This window comes from Scomber scombrus, chromosome 9 (assembly GCF_963691925.1).
Source record: "Scomber scombrus chromosome 9, fScoSco1.1, whole genome shotgun sequence".
Lineage (NCBI taxonomy): Eukaryota > Metazoa > Chordata > Actinopteri > Scombriformes > Scombridae > Scomber > Scomber scombrus.
Genome location: NC_084978.1, coordinates 12,057,654 through 12,070,377, shown reverse-complemented (window position 1 = coordinate 12,070,377; position 12,724 = coordinate 12,057,654). Strand labels below are relative to the sequence as shown.

General features: G+C 40.1%; 1 protein-coding gene across 1 annotated transcript in view; it reads left to right on the top strand.

Moving 5' to 3' along the window:
* atp8a1 (ATPase phospholipid transporting 8A1) overlaps positions 1 to 12,724 on the top strand; it is a 102,124-nt gene that overhangs the window by 12,168 nt on the left and 77,232 nt on the right. The window contains 2 exon segments of the mRNA XM_062425037.1: positions 4,283 to 4,397; positions 11,489 to 11,588. Coding sequence (XP_062281021.1) covers positions 4,283 to 4,397; positions 11,489 to 11,588 — 215 coding nt within the window.

Here is a 12,724-nt window from a genome sequence, read left to right as displayed (position 1 = left end):
ACACCTGAAAGCCGTCAGTTACAACAGAAGTACAGAGTTGTTGCCATGGAGATGATGCTCAGTCTCGTGTTTTTGCATTGGTGTAAACAGGCTGGCACATTGCAGTTATTTGCAAGTTTCAACTCGTCTCATTTTGAATCTTTGGACTGAACTGGGCTTAATGGTAGGGAATACCCTAATTTTTAATAGAATAAATTGCATCCACATTTTGGCAAATTTCCTGATATATTCAACGTTTTACAGTTGATTCAGTTTTTATGATCAAATTCTGCAACTCAGTCCTTGACTTGTGCAATGCAGAAATCACGGGGCTCTTTGTGTCGAAGCTGCTAAAAGGAGAGAGCTAGAGGACTAAGTTAAGCAGTAGCTGCAACTGGTGCATTGCAGCACCTGGCCTACCCAGCACACAGGCTCCTGCTGCGAGGGCTCATTCAGAACACAGACACACAACATCAATCACAGCTGCTCAGCCAGCTCCTCTGGCCTGCTATTTCACACAGGCCGTATGCTGCAGTCACAAGCTATACCTGCTCCCTGTTTTCATCTCACATCGTAGACACTAATTCTTTGGTTACTGTAGCTTCACAAAGATTAAGTCTCCTCACTACCTTTATTCATTGGGTTTGTCCTTTGTTGCAAGCTGAGATCTCTCTTTGACATAAAGTCTATTGTTTTTGACATCTGATTGAAGTGTTCAGAGGCGTGAGTACCTCTTGTGCACCATACATTAGAACTTCAGCAAAACGTCTACCAAATGAACTAAATGTAATGCTGTGAAAAGATAATTATCACAACATTCTCACTCAAAACTGAGATTATGTTTGTTTCATATGATTATTTTAACCCCGTATGGTGGTGAGATAACAGGAAGCATCCTAAGGGTGCTGAAGAAAACCATTTCTTAATGAAGATTTGAAATGGTTGATTTAAAATTGATGTAAAAATTGCAGTGAAATGATTATGTTCCTTGACTAATTTCATAAAGACAAGAAACACCAAATTGTGTTTACAGTTGTATCCACAGTCATGTAGCCCTGTGCTCATCCAGTCCAGACTCAGTGAGATAGCATGCCTCTGAGTCAATGTCCTTGCCCTCACCTTGACTTAATGCTGTTACTCATTTCCAACCACCTGTCGTCTCAGTGTTACCAGGTGAGCTCTTGGCTGGAAGTTCTATTTTAATTTTTGATGAAAGTTAGTAAGCCTAGCCACATACCAAGATGGTAAGTTACCGCCCTTCAAGGAAGGAGGTGATGCAGAATCAGCAGATCAACTCCCAAGGAACACGGTGTAACAAAATGGTGACAAATGCAATCAGTGCAATAAGTATGGTCATGTTTCTATAAATCCACACCTGTCCCTGACGATATCTTTCATACTTCTTCCAGGGAAAAAAAAATTCCATTCCATTATGATATATCACTGTTGTAGAATGAAATTGTTCTGTTTCCTATTATGTGTGGAAGACTAACAACCTGTAATATCGTGTTTTTATGGTTCTGAAAAGTGTTTTTTAAAATTGATTACAGGAAATTCTGAGCCAATGAGCCTCTCTTAGAGCTCACTTGTTGTATTTACGTTTGCTGTACTGCAAATTCAAGCAATAAACTGGCATTATCTAGCCAGCCACAAAATACTGAACAGTATAACTTGAGTGGTTGACTCTATCATACTGTAAACACACACATCTAGCCTATGATGGTCAACACGACTTTTATACATCATGTGATGATCACAGGTATTATGGGTAGGACGTTTCCTTTCTTAAGCAGCAGGCACCACTCTCTAAGCCGTTGCTGCCTGGATACACACACACACACACACACACACACACACACACACACACACACACACACACACACACACACACACACACACACACACACACACACACCCCCTTTTGGCACCCTGCTAATCCAATAAACTATCGATGCTGATCTGGGTGGCTCTTGCATAACGGGACTGGGATAGCCAAATCCATGTTTCCCCCAGTGTCAAAATGACCACAGGGGGGCAGTTATTTTTAGCCCGAGAGCACATGCTAAGGGGAGAAACTATGAGGAGATGACGGTGGGACGTAGGAATGTACGGCAATCAGCCTTCAGTAATCCTCTATGCAAAGCTAAGTGGATCATTAAACAAGAGCTGTAATTTAAGATTGAGACCTTGTGTAACATGAGTGAGAAAGTGCAAACTGTAAGGTGAGAGTATGAGGTGGAAAACGAGGAGAAAGTAGAAAGTGTGACTTTGAAGACTGTGTCAGCCTTCTACTTTGTTTCCCCTTGACTTGACATGTCAAGAAAGAAATACTGCAGGCAGGGAGAGGGGGGTTCATGTTGCAACTGGGGCATATCCGGTAGGGGCTCTCGTTACTGTACCTCATGACACTGCGTTTTGTTGTTGTTGATGTTTCAAGTAGCCAGCTTCCCTTACTTGTGTCCTCCTCCCTCCAAGCCCCAGAATGGCCCTTGTTTCCATTTTTAAACTCTTGGATTTTATCTGTAGTTGTAGAAGCTATGCTACTCCCGTCCTTACCTCATAACCCACCACTACTACAACACCGCCACTTCTGCATAGCATGCTAAGGAGGGCCGTCCAGCACTCACATGCATGCAACTTGAGAGTGTGGGAGTACTGTTGACTTGAGAGGTTTACAGTAGTGCTCTCTGGGCAGTGCTGAGAGCACTAATCTAGTCATATCAATTAAAACATGAGGAAAGTGAAATGTGAACTTCAGGATTTATATCAATTTTCATTTTACAAAGAAGATGTCAAATGTGTCTCTGCAGGCATGCCAGAGATTCCAGCTTCAAATTTAATTTGGTGTTCAGCCTGTCCAAAGAAGTTAAAGAGAAGTAAGTCTCAATCATTAACTCTTTCTGTCCATTAGAGAGGTTCTTTGGTGTAACACTGCTCTCCATCCAGCACAACAGTAAGCAGTTTCATACTAGAAACTGGAGATATTCCTTCAACATCTCTCATTTTTTACCATTATGCAGCACCTGTCACCAGATTGGAAAGCGTGAAAGTTAGCTGGAGTAGCAAGGAGAGAGCTGCACAGGGTCTGTGATGTTTCTGCCTTTCCCTGAACAGGCAATGTGAGAGGCAGATACGCCTATTGCCGATCAATAAATAAATACTTTTGTGTGCTGTTTCCAAAAAAAAACTGAGGAAAAGTGTTGCAACATCTCTGCGACCCACGTCCAGCCCTCATTTGATTTGTTGACTTTAGCCGAAATACTGTAGCTCTATCCTACTTTTGTTGAACTCAGTGGGAGCAGAGCAGAGCTTCACTCAGCCACAGATGGAGGGAAAGAGTTACGTTAATCAAGGACAGTTTTTTCAGTACTGAGTGCTGTCTTCTGCTAATTAAACATTTTTCAATGCAGAGGTCATTAAGTGGGATGACTAAGTGAGGAATGAATGAGATCTCTGCTTCACCTATGAGAAAAAATGCCAACAGTTATCCAGAAACACAGTTTGATTAAGGTCTTACATGTACCAGTACCTCTTTATTGTAGTTATCTGACACTGCACGGTCGCTGCTGATTCACACAGATAAATTCCATCTACTGATGCCAGCAGGATGTCAGCGTTTACGGGAAATCCTCTGCTCTAATAACAACACATTTCCAGCAGAAAATGGTCATTGAGATTTCTCAGAAGCGATTACTGAAATGTGAGCTTTTGAAATGTGAACGTAATCACAGTTGATGAACATTTACTGCTTTAGGCGTGTCAATATTAAATTATTTTGTTCAAGTTGTACAGCTTTAACCAGGGTTTTCTGTTACTTTCCTCGATAGATCATAAATGTATGTTACTTTATAATGCACAGTCACAATGTTAACATAAAGCGGTGATTTCTACTGTATTATCAATAAATGATGACCTGGAAACAAACCTTTTTGAACCATTTGAATTATGTTGATACTAGGTTGACAACCTCAGATGCAAAGTTGGCATTTTATTGGGTAAGGAGCAATAAGAGATGCATTGTCAGTGACTTTTACAAACCCACATTCATACTCACTGCAGGATAAGATAAGTTAAGCATTGTACTGACATCAAATGAATGCTACCCAACTGAGGCAAGTCTAGTTTTTAAAGAAATATTAATGTATAGATATGATAACTATGGGCTCTAAAGCACCAAGGACAACTATACTCTCTATAGCTTTCACTCTGAGTGTAAAGGATAACTGCGCGCCTCCATCTTACTTTTGTTTGTACTAAGGGAAGATTTTGTTCCTTATAGACTGTCTTTTCTTCCATTTTGCAGGGTATGAAAAGACAGAGGACACATCAGAAAAGACATCCTTAGCTGACCAAGAAGATGCCCGAATGATACACCTCAACCAGCAGCAGTTCACCAAGTTTTGCAGCAATCGAGTCAGGTAAGGAGACGTTTGTGTTCATGGTTGGTTGAGAGTTAATGTGCAAGTACAATATAAGGTGTCATTTATTGTAAGCTAGTTGCAAGACCTTGACGTATCGTATTGTTTCGGATGTTGCAACATGTTTGGCAGCTCAGTGAACAGTGAAATGTTAGCGGAAACTAGTGCTGGCAAGAGCCCCACATAAAGCAACTATAACCCTTTTTTTGGTCTAATGTTACCACTGCTTGGCTGGTATTTCAATTGAAGCTAATGAATGTGAACCTTGTGAACCTCAACACATAGCTCGTAACCTACAGCTGATCAGAAATTACACAGTACATCAGAGAAACATGAGGACATCAATTACTGTTGTGATGTTTTGAGACGGAAATGGTTTCCCAGAACAAATATAAGCAGTCTGATGAGGTTGTGGAACATTATTATTATATCAGTCTTTTCAAGCATTTGGGTGACACTTGACTGTCACTTGTCCACATGTTCTGCATTTGATTTGCAGGCCAAGTAGTAAAGTTTCCATGGCTCACATTTAATAGCTTCACTAGATCAGCCCTGGAATACCACCCAAGCAGTAATAATGTGAGACCTAAGAAACGGTTGTAGGCTTGTGGTGGTCCGCTTTTTTTCCCTTGAGTACGCCTTTCAAAGTCAAATGCGTAGCTGCTCATCTTCCTCTATGCCTCTTCCTTATGCAATAAGCTGGAACATGTACTTTTTGTTTCCCTATTTGTGTGCCAGAACAAACAAAATGTAATTTGTACTCAATGCAGCCTCAATGGTGCCTTTAATAGAATGACGAAAACCTTTTTGAGCACAGTGGACTGCTATACTATGTCCACATACCTTCATATTTTAAGTCTGCATGGACAAAAGCAGTGTGTCTTTCCTCACTGTGCTGACGAAGCAACAGTTTTTACAACAGCACAAGTATATAATACATCCTCTATGAAAGTTACAAAGAAGAAGAACACACAACTCATGTTTTTGAGTCACGAAACTGATGCTACGCACTGTACCAGTCACGCGAGGTTGATCTCTATCACTTTATTATCCAACATTCCTAGTGTAATTATGTAAGGCAAAGATTCTTTCCCCATGTCACTTGAAATTAAATTTGATCTATTTTGCTTTAAAAATGTACACTTAAAGTTGTATTCTCTCAAGGATTTGGCTGGTGGGTAGATTCCTGCTATTTTTGACCTGGGTAATGGCAGCCCAGAGGCCATCAGTGCTTTTCATGGTGACCTGCAGCATAACTTGCTACTCTGCCTGTAACCCTACATTAACCTCACAAGCACAAGCACAAGTCACAAGCAAAACAGTAGAAATAAGGCATGCCTTGACTGTCCAGCTGATACTCAAATGCCATCCTGGGGTGAATTTCCCAATAGCAAAAAAAAACCAACTTGAAATTACATAATCTTTTTGAAAGGCCTTTTGAGCATATGTTGTTCTGTCCTAAAGATACACAAATCAAGATACCTTATACACTTACAGAACAGACTGATCTTCGTTATATTTTAGTCTTTGTTGCCTCAAAAAAAATCTAATGATGTGTATTCAACCTAAGATGATTTTGAATGGATGACCCAGAGTTGAAACAGTGTGCAGTACAGTGGTTTTGATGTGAGGAGCCACTACTGTTTTGCAGTACAGAGGGCTTTTCCACACTTCTGCCTTGACAGTGCCCTCAGCCATAACGATATTTGAGAAGTACCTGCAAGATTTGTATTACCAGTGGCGCTTTAGCCTCGATATTCCCAGCTGGCTCTTTTTTTATCCTGTTGTTCCTCTTGGAGAATTGCACTGCTTTTAGCATTAAAGGTCAGGACTGTTGGATCTGGGCGTCCACTGTCAAAGAGTATTACTGTTAGCATTCCTGCTGCATGAGCAGCTTGAGATATGCATGTGCTTACACAGACATACAGCTTTAAACTGAAAAGGAGTACTATAGCTTCTTTTTTCCAAGGCATTTACTGGAATTACTCAACATGGATGGTGATTATTAATGAATGTGTTTTGTAATGTTAAAGTCAGTTTATAGACCAAGCAGAAATCAGGTTTGTTTGTCATATAATTTTTGTCATTAAGGATTAACAGACAGAGGTCAATGAGCATTTGCATTTAATACTTTCTTATTAACCTCTTTGAAGTACCAGACAGTTGATGGTTCAATTATATTTCCTCAGAGAAGACTAGGTAATCTGCCCATTGCTGTAAAAGACCACCTCTTTCTATTTTTAAAATAAAAACATACTAAATTTGCTGTGACCTTACTGGAGGCGTTCGTTAATTCAGTGGTTGACCTGCCCCTGCTGAAAGATAAAATAAAGGAAAATATCACATTAGTTCCATTCAAGTGATGCTGATGCAAAGAGGTCAAAATAAGATGTAAAAAGGTAAAATAATCAAGCATAATTTACTTTCTTTCCAAAGATTACAAACTGATCTGGGCACCAAATAATCTAATAATCTGGACTGGGTATGAACAGAAAGACCCCAGGTTTATCCCATTCAGATTCACTGACCTTTGATTTGAACAACAGTCAACCTTATATTGATATTGTGCATAATGTACCAGTTTTGATGTATACATTCACAGTATTGAAGTGTATTTAAAGTAGAGTTAAAAGTTTGAATGCTTGCAGCGCAGTTTAATGCAGTTTTTTGGATGGCAGCTTGCGTGTTAATGCCTTAGCAAGCTGCATTTTTGTTCAGGCTCCCTACTGTCTTGTGTCTTGTCAAATAATTTCAGAGGTTTGAAGTGTTACTGCGTTATCTGAACACAGAAGTACACAACTTGCCAATGACTTGACCTTTGGTGAGGACTTCTGTTTGGTTTTTTGTAGTTTTTGTATTCCATATGTGCCCAAACATTTGCCTCACTGGCTTTGGTCTGCTCTAAAGATCTGATTTGTTCAAGAGGATTGGTTGCTGTCTCAGAGTGACCTGTGGAGACACTAACAGGAGCAAGGTTTGTGATAAATGGTGAATCCAATCTTGGCAGCAGACAGAAAGCCCTCACAGGTTCTTGCTTTCACTTATTCCCATCCTCTGCCTGCAGCATCACTACCTGCAGCATATGTCACTGCTCACTCCCAACACTTAAACAATATAAGTGCATGTCCATGTGTGTGCCTGATACGTGTCACACATCACACAGATGCAAACACTTTTACCCTGCTGCAGCCTCACAACAGACAGGCACAATGGTTTTGCTATTATGTACAAAGATTATTGTGGCTTGTTTATTCAGCTGTAGCTGTACAAACCATTCCGTCAACTATTGAGACACACATAAACACAGACAGACATGGACACAAAAAACACAATGACACACATTCACTGCAGAGAATATACTGAGCATCGTCTCTTAAAACCTGTTTTAATCACCTGACCACATCAACTGCACATTTCACCATGTGGTATTTTTACATCCTCCTCAGCTTACTGGGTGACTTTTAAAGTCTTCGTGAGCAAATTATAGCTTCTCATTGTAACACCATATCATAAATAACATACACCACATGCTAACATTTAACAACACAGTTAGCTGGTGAGTTGAAATACTGCTTTTATGCAATTTTACAAGTACAGAGAGATGCACATCTAAAAAGAAAATACCAAACAGGACGTAATTTAATCTGTAGAGGTTACCAGTCCAACCAGTCATTCAGCTTCATGCTATTTCAGTGTGCATTTCTGTTTCCATTGAATGTTTGTTTGGAAAAGGAGGAACCTATTAATTCAACCTTGTCAAATTGATTATCTAACCACCGTCACTCCAGTGCAGTTACCATACAGGATTTCTGTATGTTTTGATGCGTTAAACCCTCAAAGAAATGATAAAAAGCATTCTGACTCCTGAAAGGCTTCTGTAGTGGCCAGACGCCAGCCTCAACTGATTTGATTATCTCTTTTGTGGTTGAATATACAGTAACAGCTGGAAACACCTGCTGGCTTTCAGCTGTCTGAGAATGACTAACGAAGTAGTAAACCATTTATAAAGGGTTCAGTAAGTCATTATTTACATGTTCGCTTTATCTTTTCTATTTTTATGGACCTTAACTTTCAGTTTGATAAACATTTGCAATTTAAAAGAAGTAAGAATGATAGTTGACAGTTGACATATGCTGAAATGTTTGTGTAAATGTAATTAGTATAGTCAAAATCCTCTAAAAATAAATAGAAACCTCATATATTATTCAAGGGAATTTTATTTATTTACTTATTTTAAGCTTTTTTTGAAGTTGTGTCCCAAACATTTCTATGGTTTCAAGCCATTTAAAAAAAAAAAAAGTGTTGCAGCAGAGAAACAACATTTACAGAATTTTTGTTTAAAGCAACACAAATATGAAGTCGGGCGGGGTTTTTTCACAGAAGTTTATCTGCTGTGATAGTCCGCATCTGGCAACAGCTGGTTAACATTTGTCTCTATTCGTCGCCCCTGGCAACCCAGTCAGAGTCTACTGTGGCCTATGGGAGGGTCGTGACCATGTCATTTAGACAACATAATCTACTGTCATTACCAATCATAGTTTTGTAAACCATAGAGGAGAATATGCTCATTACCTGTTGTTTCTCCTCCAGGTTGAATTGAATTGAAATGAATGTATACTGTGATGTCGAACATTTCCACTGATGTGGAAAGGTTGATGGATAGTGTAAAAAGATCTTCTGATTGAGTGTGCATGGCTATAATCTGGATAGTTCTAAGTGGGTGGAGGAAGTGCTCCTCTCATATCGTCTTGATCCTCAGGGCATTGCCAGGAAATAAAATGTAAGATCCATAATCACCCATTAAGAGCAGTGTTAAATGAGCTCTTTATCTTGCCCTGAGTAAGAGGAGGAAGTTACACAGTGTACAGGAGTAACTAGAGATTATGACACGGCATGCTTTATAGTACTGCCCCATGAGATCAGAGAGTAGAGAGGAGTGAAAAAAATAGATTTGGTAAGCAACAAGAGGATGAGATCAGGAATTTACTGAAAGAAAGAAATGATAAAGCCACAGCTTTTAACTTAAATCTGCCACCAGATTTCCCACCTACTATTCCTCTGTATCTCAAGGGATAAACTATGGCAGTAATTATGTATTAGCACTACCAGGCTTGGTTGTTCTAACACCCGGCGGGTTCATCTGTACTAAATATGAATACACTCATGGTATTGTTAAGGGATTTGGATGATGAATGGCACAATATGTACTAGGCTACTGTACTAAACATACAGTCATTTATGTTAATCAGATGCTGAGGGAATCATGCACCTGGTTTTTCTAAAGTTTCTTTTTAGAAATTAGAGAAACACTGCGAGTGAGAATAAAGGCCTGAGAGGAGTACATGTTTTATTCTTTCTGTCTCTCACTGGCACACAAAGGGACAAACACAATGCACCCTTGTTTCACTTCCTTGTATTTGCACATCACTCAATTTGTTCATTGGCTTTTCAGTTCATGATGGCAAACTCCAAGCTTCTTTTTATTACACTGTACTTTAATGACACACTATCCAAGAAAGAGCTGTTCACATAAGTGGAAACTCCATTTTCTTCCCGTACTTTTTTAATAATAGCTCAACATGAAGTTATCCTCATGAAATTTCAATGAGGGAAATTCAAACCACAAGCATTCAGATTTGATTGTTTCTGTGCTATACATTCAGGGTTTTTCCAATTTCAGTAGTGTTCACAATTCAAGATTTTAATGGCCTGTTTTAGCTGCCTTATTATTCAGCTCTGTCAGCACTGATTCATATTGCAATGTTTTTTTGTTGTAGTAGGTTACAGGTGACCCAGAGATGATGTTTTTCAGGGAAGGCTGAAATGTCAAGAGTAGGCTAAAAACCAACTAGACTTTGCTGAATGAGACAAAGCTCAATAGCTTTGGTCTTTTCTTGACCCTTGTTCTGACAAGGCTCTTCGTCAGGCTCCTCTGTGAGGCTGGTATTACATTGCACTGCTGTCAGAACAATGCCTTACTCTTACTCACTTGCTTTCACTCTGTCCCTCTCGCTCATCACAGACAGCTCCGTCGTACCAGGCAGCCAGGATGACAGTGAATAGAAAACTCTTTGAATGAATTCAACGTCGGACCGGTTTTCTGTAACTGTACATCACGCTTGTGGGTGAGCCACAAGTGAAAAATGGAGAAAACATGTTAGTCAGATATGATTCTGTCCTACAGGAGTAAACCAGCGGTATCACTAATGTTAACTCCATATGCTTAGCCCCCTTTGGATGAGTTGGAGGCAACATCCTCTGATATTTTGCTTGTGTATGTGTGATGGGGTTAGTGTGTGCGTGAGTAAGCAAGGCACTGCCAGCGGCTTGGCATACGTCACCGCATATATCTTCTCCCAAAGAGGCTGTTCTGACTGGCCCTTTAACTCTGTTGTAAATCAGACCACTGGAGGTCTGACTGTGGGGATGTTGTGGCTCTACCCCCCACCAACTCCCCAATCCCACTGCAGCACGGGCAGCATACCTCATGTCATGCCAGAAGCTCTTTACCGCCCCCACCCACCCACCCGTCTGCCAGCTCCCGTCCTCCTCCTAATTATTCTTTATGATCATTAAGTCTGCTGGTAGCTGCTGTTCATCAGTCTCACACAAGCACAGACACACCTGTGTCTGCAACACAAAGAACTGCGTACAATGGATGAAGTCAGGAGCAAAGAAGTGTTTATTCCAGATGTGTTTGAGTGGCAAGCAGCTACGGCTATTGATTATTTTCATTATTAATTAGTCTGTCATAGTTTGCCATAGATTATGTCTTCAAACGAGTTTCTTTGGTCCAAAACCCAAAGAGATTAAGTAGGAAAAAGGTCAATATGGACAGGAGGAACATTTATAGTGACTGATAACTTAACCCGTTGTACATATAGCATGTGAGTAATGTATTAAGACTTGAGAAAATGTGAACCAGGTAATATACAGATTAATTTATATCCATTTTGGTCTGTTGATGTCATAGAAACGACTCCTCAGATCTCAAGAATTAACCATTTTGTTTGTTTCTCTCTATTTTGTCTCCTTCTCTCTCTCGTCCTCCTCCACCCATCATCTTGTTTGCTGCTTGATCCGGTCTTCAGCACGGCCAAATATAATGTCCTCACCTTCCTTCCTCGGTTCCTCTACTCACAGTTCAGGAGGGCGGCCAATGCTTTCTTTCTCTTCATTGCACTCCTGCAGGTAAGATGTGATGTTGCTGCTGCCTCTATGTCTGTACAATGTCAGGAGGCAGAGATATGACCCAACAGATTCCAATACAAAGATAACACCCAAAGCTTCCCTTTTAATGTTAAATCACGATTCTTCCCAGCTTCAATTTTGTATTTGTTGCCATTAGTATGCGAGTTGTGGTCTTTTTTTTTTTTTTTTACTGTTTGCCATGACCGAGACACTATTTCCAAAGGTCATGTCTGTAATTGCATAGCACACACACACAGACACACTCAGACACTGTACTTTATATATCCTCATAATGAATAATACATTCAACACTATATGTGCCCGTGTTAAAAGGAAACTAGATTAGTCTGCAGGCTCAACACACTATACTTTATATCACATGCCTTGAAAATGTATTAGGTGCAGTGGATGGTCATATTTCGGTCCTTCACTGTACCTGTGTCACTATAATGCAATGCAGAAACTGCATTTCCTTCTGCTTAAGTTAAAAGAGACCTGGACAACTCAGAGAAGAGGTTCAACAGCTCTGGAGCCACAAGTAGATTAACTAGGGTGATGTAAAAAAAAATCGTTTCAATTAAATTTGTTGCAGGAATAAGTTCTCCTGGGCAGAGTTTCAGTGTCCAGCTGATTATTGGCTCTGCTCATGTTTTGATTACTGCCCAACAACAGCCACAGATCCCAGCAGTACTGTCACTGTTGTGATTTAAATACTAGCAGAACAAAGACTTTCTAGACCCAAGAAGGGTTGCAGTGGTTTGCCTGCACAGGTCAACATTAATCCATTTTTAAGAACACTTAAAGCCTCAACCACCAATCATTACTACATGATTCAAAGGAACCCAAATCCCTGTCTCAGGTCTTCAAAGCTTAGCAGAAAATATTACATAATGGAGAGAAGGGCGGTTTCACAGGATTCAGAGTCCGTCTTTACCTATATCCGCGCTGACAGACTCGCCCACGTTAATGATAGCTTTGAGGAAGGGAAGGGGCTCTATCCAGTGACCTTGAAGTTGCTGCTTTGAAAAGCAGCCAGTGAATCTTCATTACCTGCCCTGTTGATGTTGCAACCTTGAATAAAACATCTATGCAGATGAGAAAGAGGAGAGATCCATTTCCTTTAAGTTTCCTTGGAG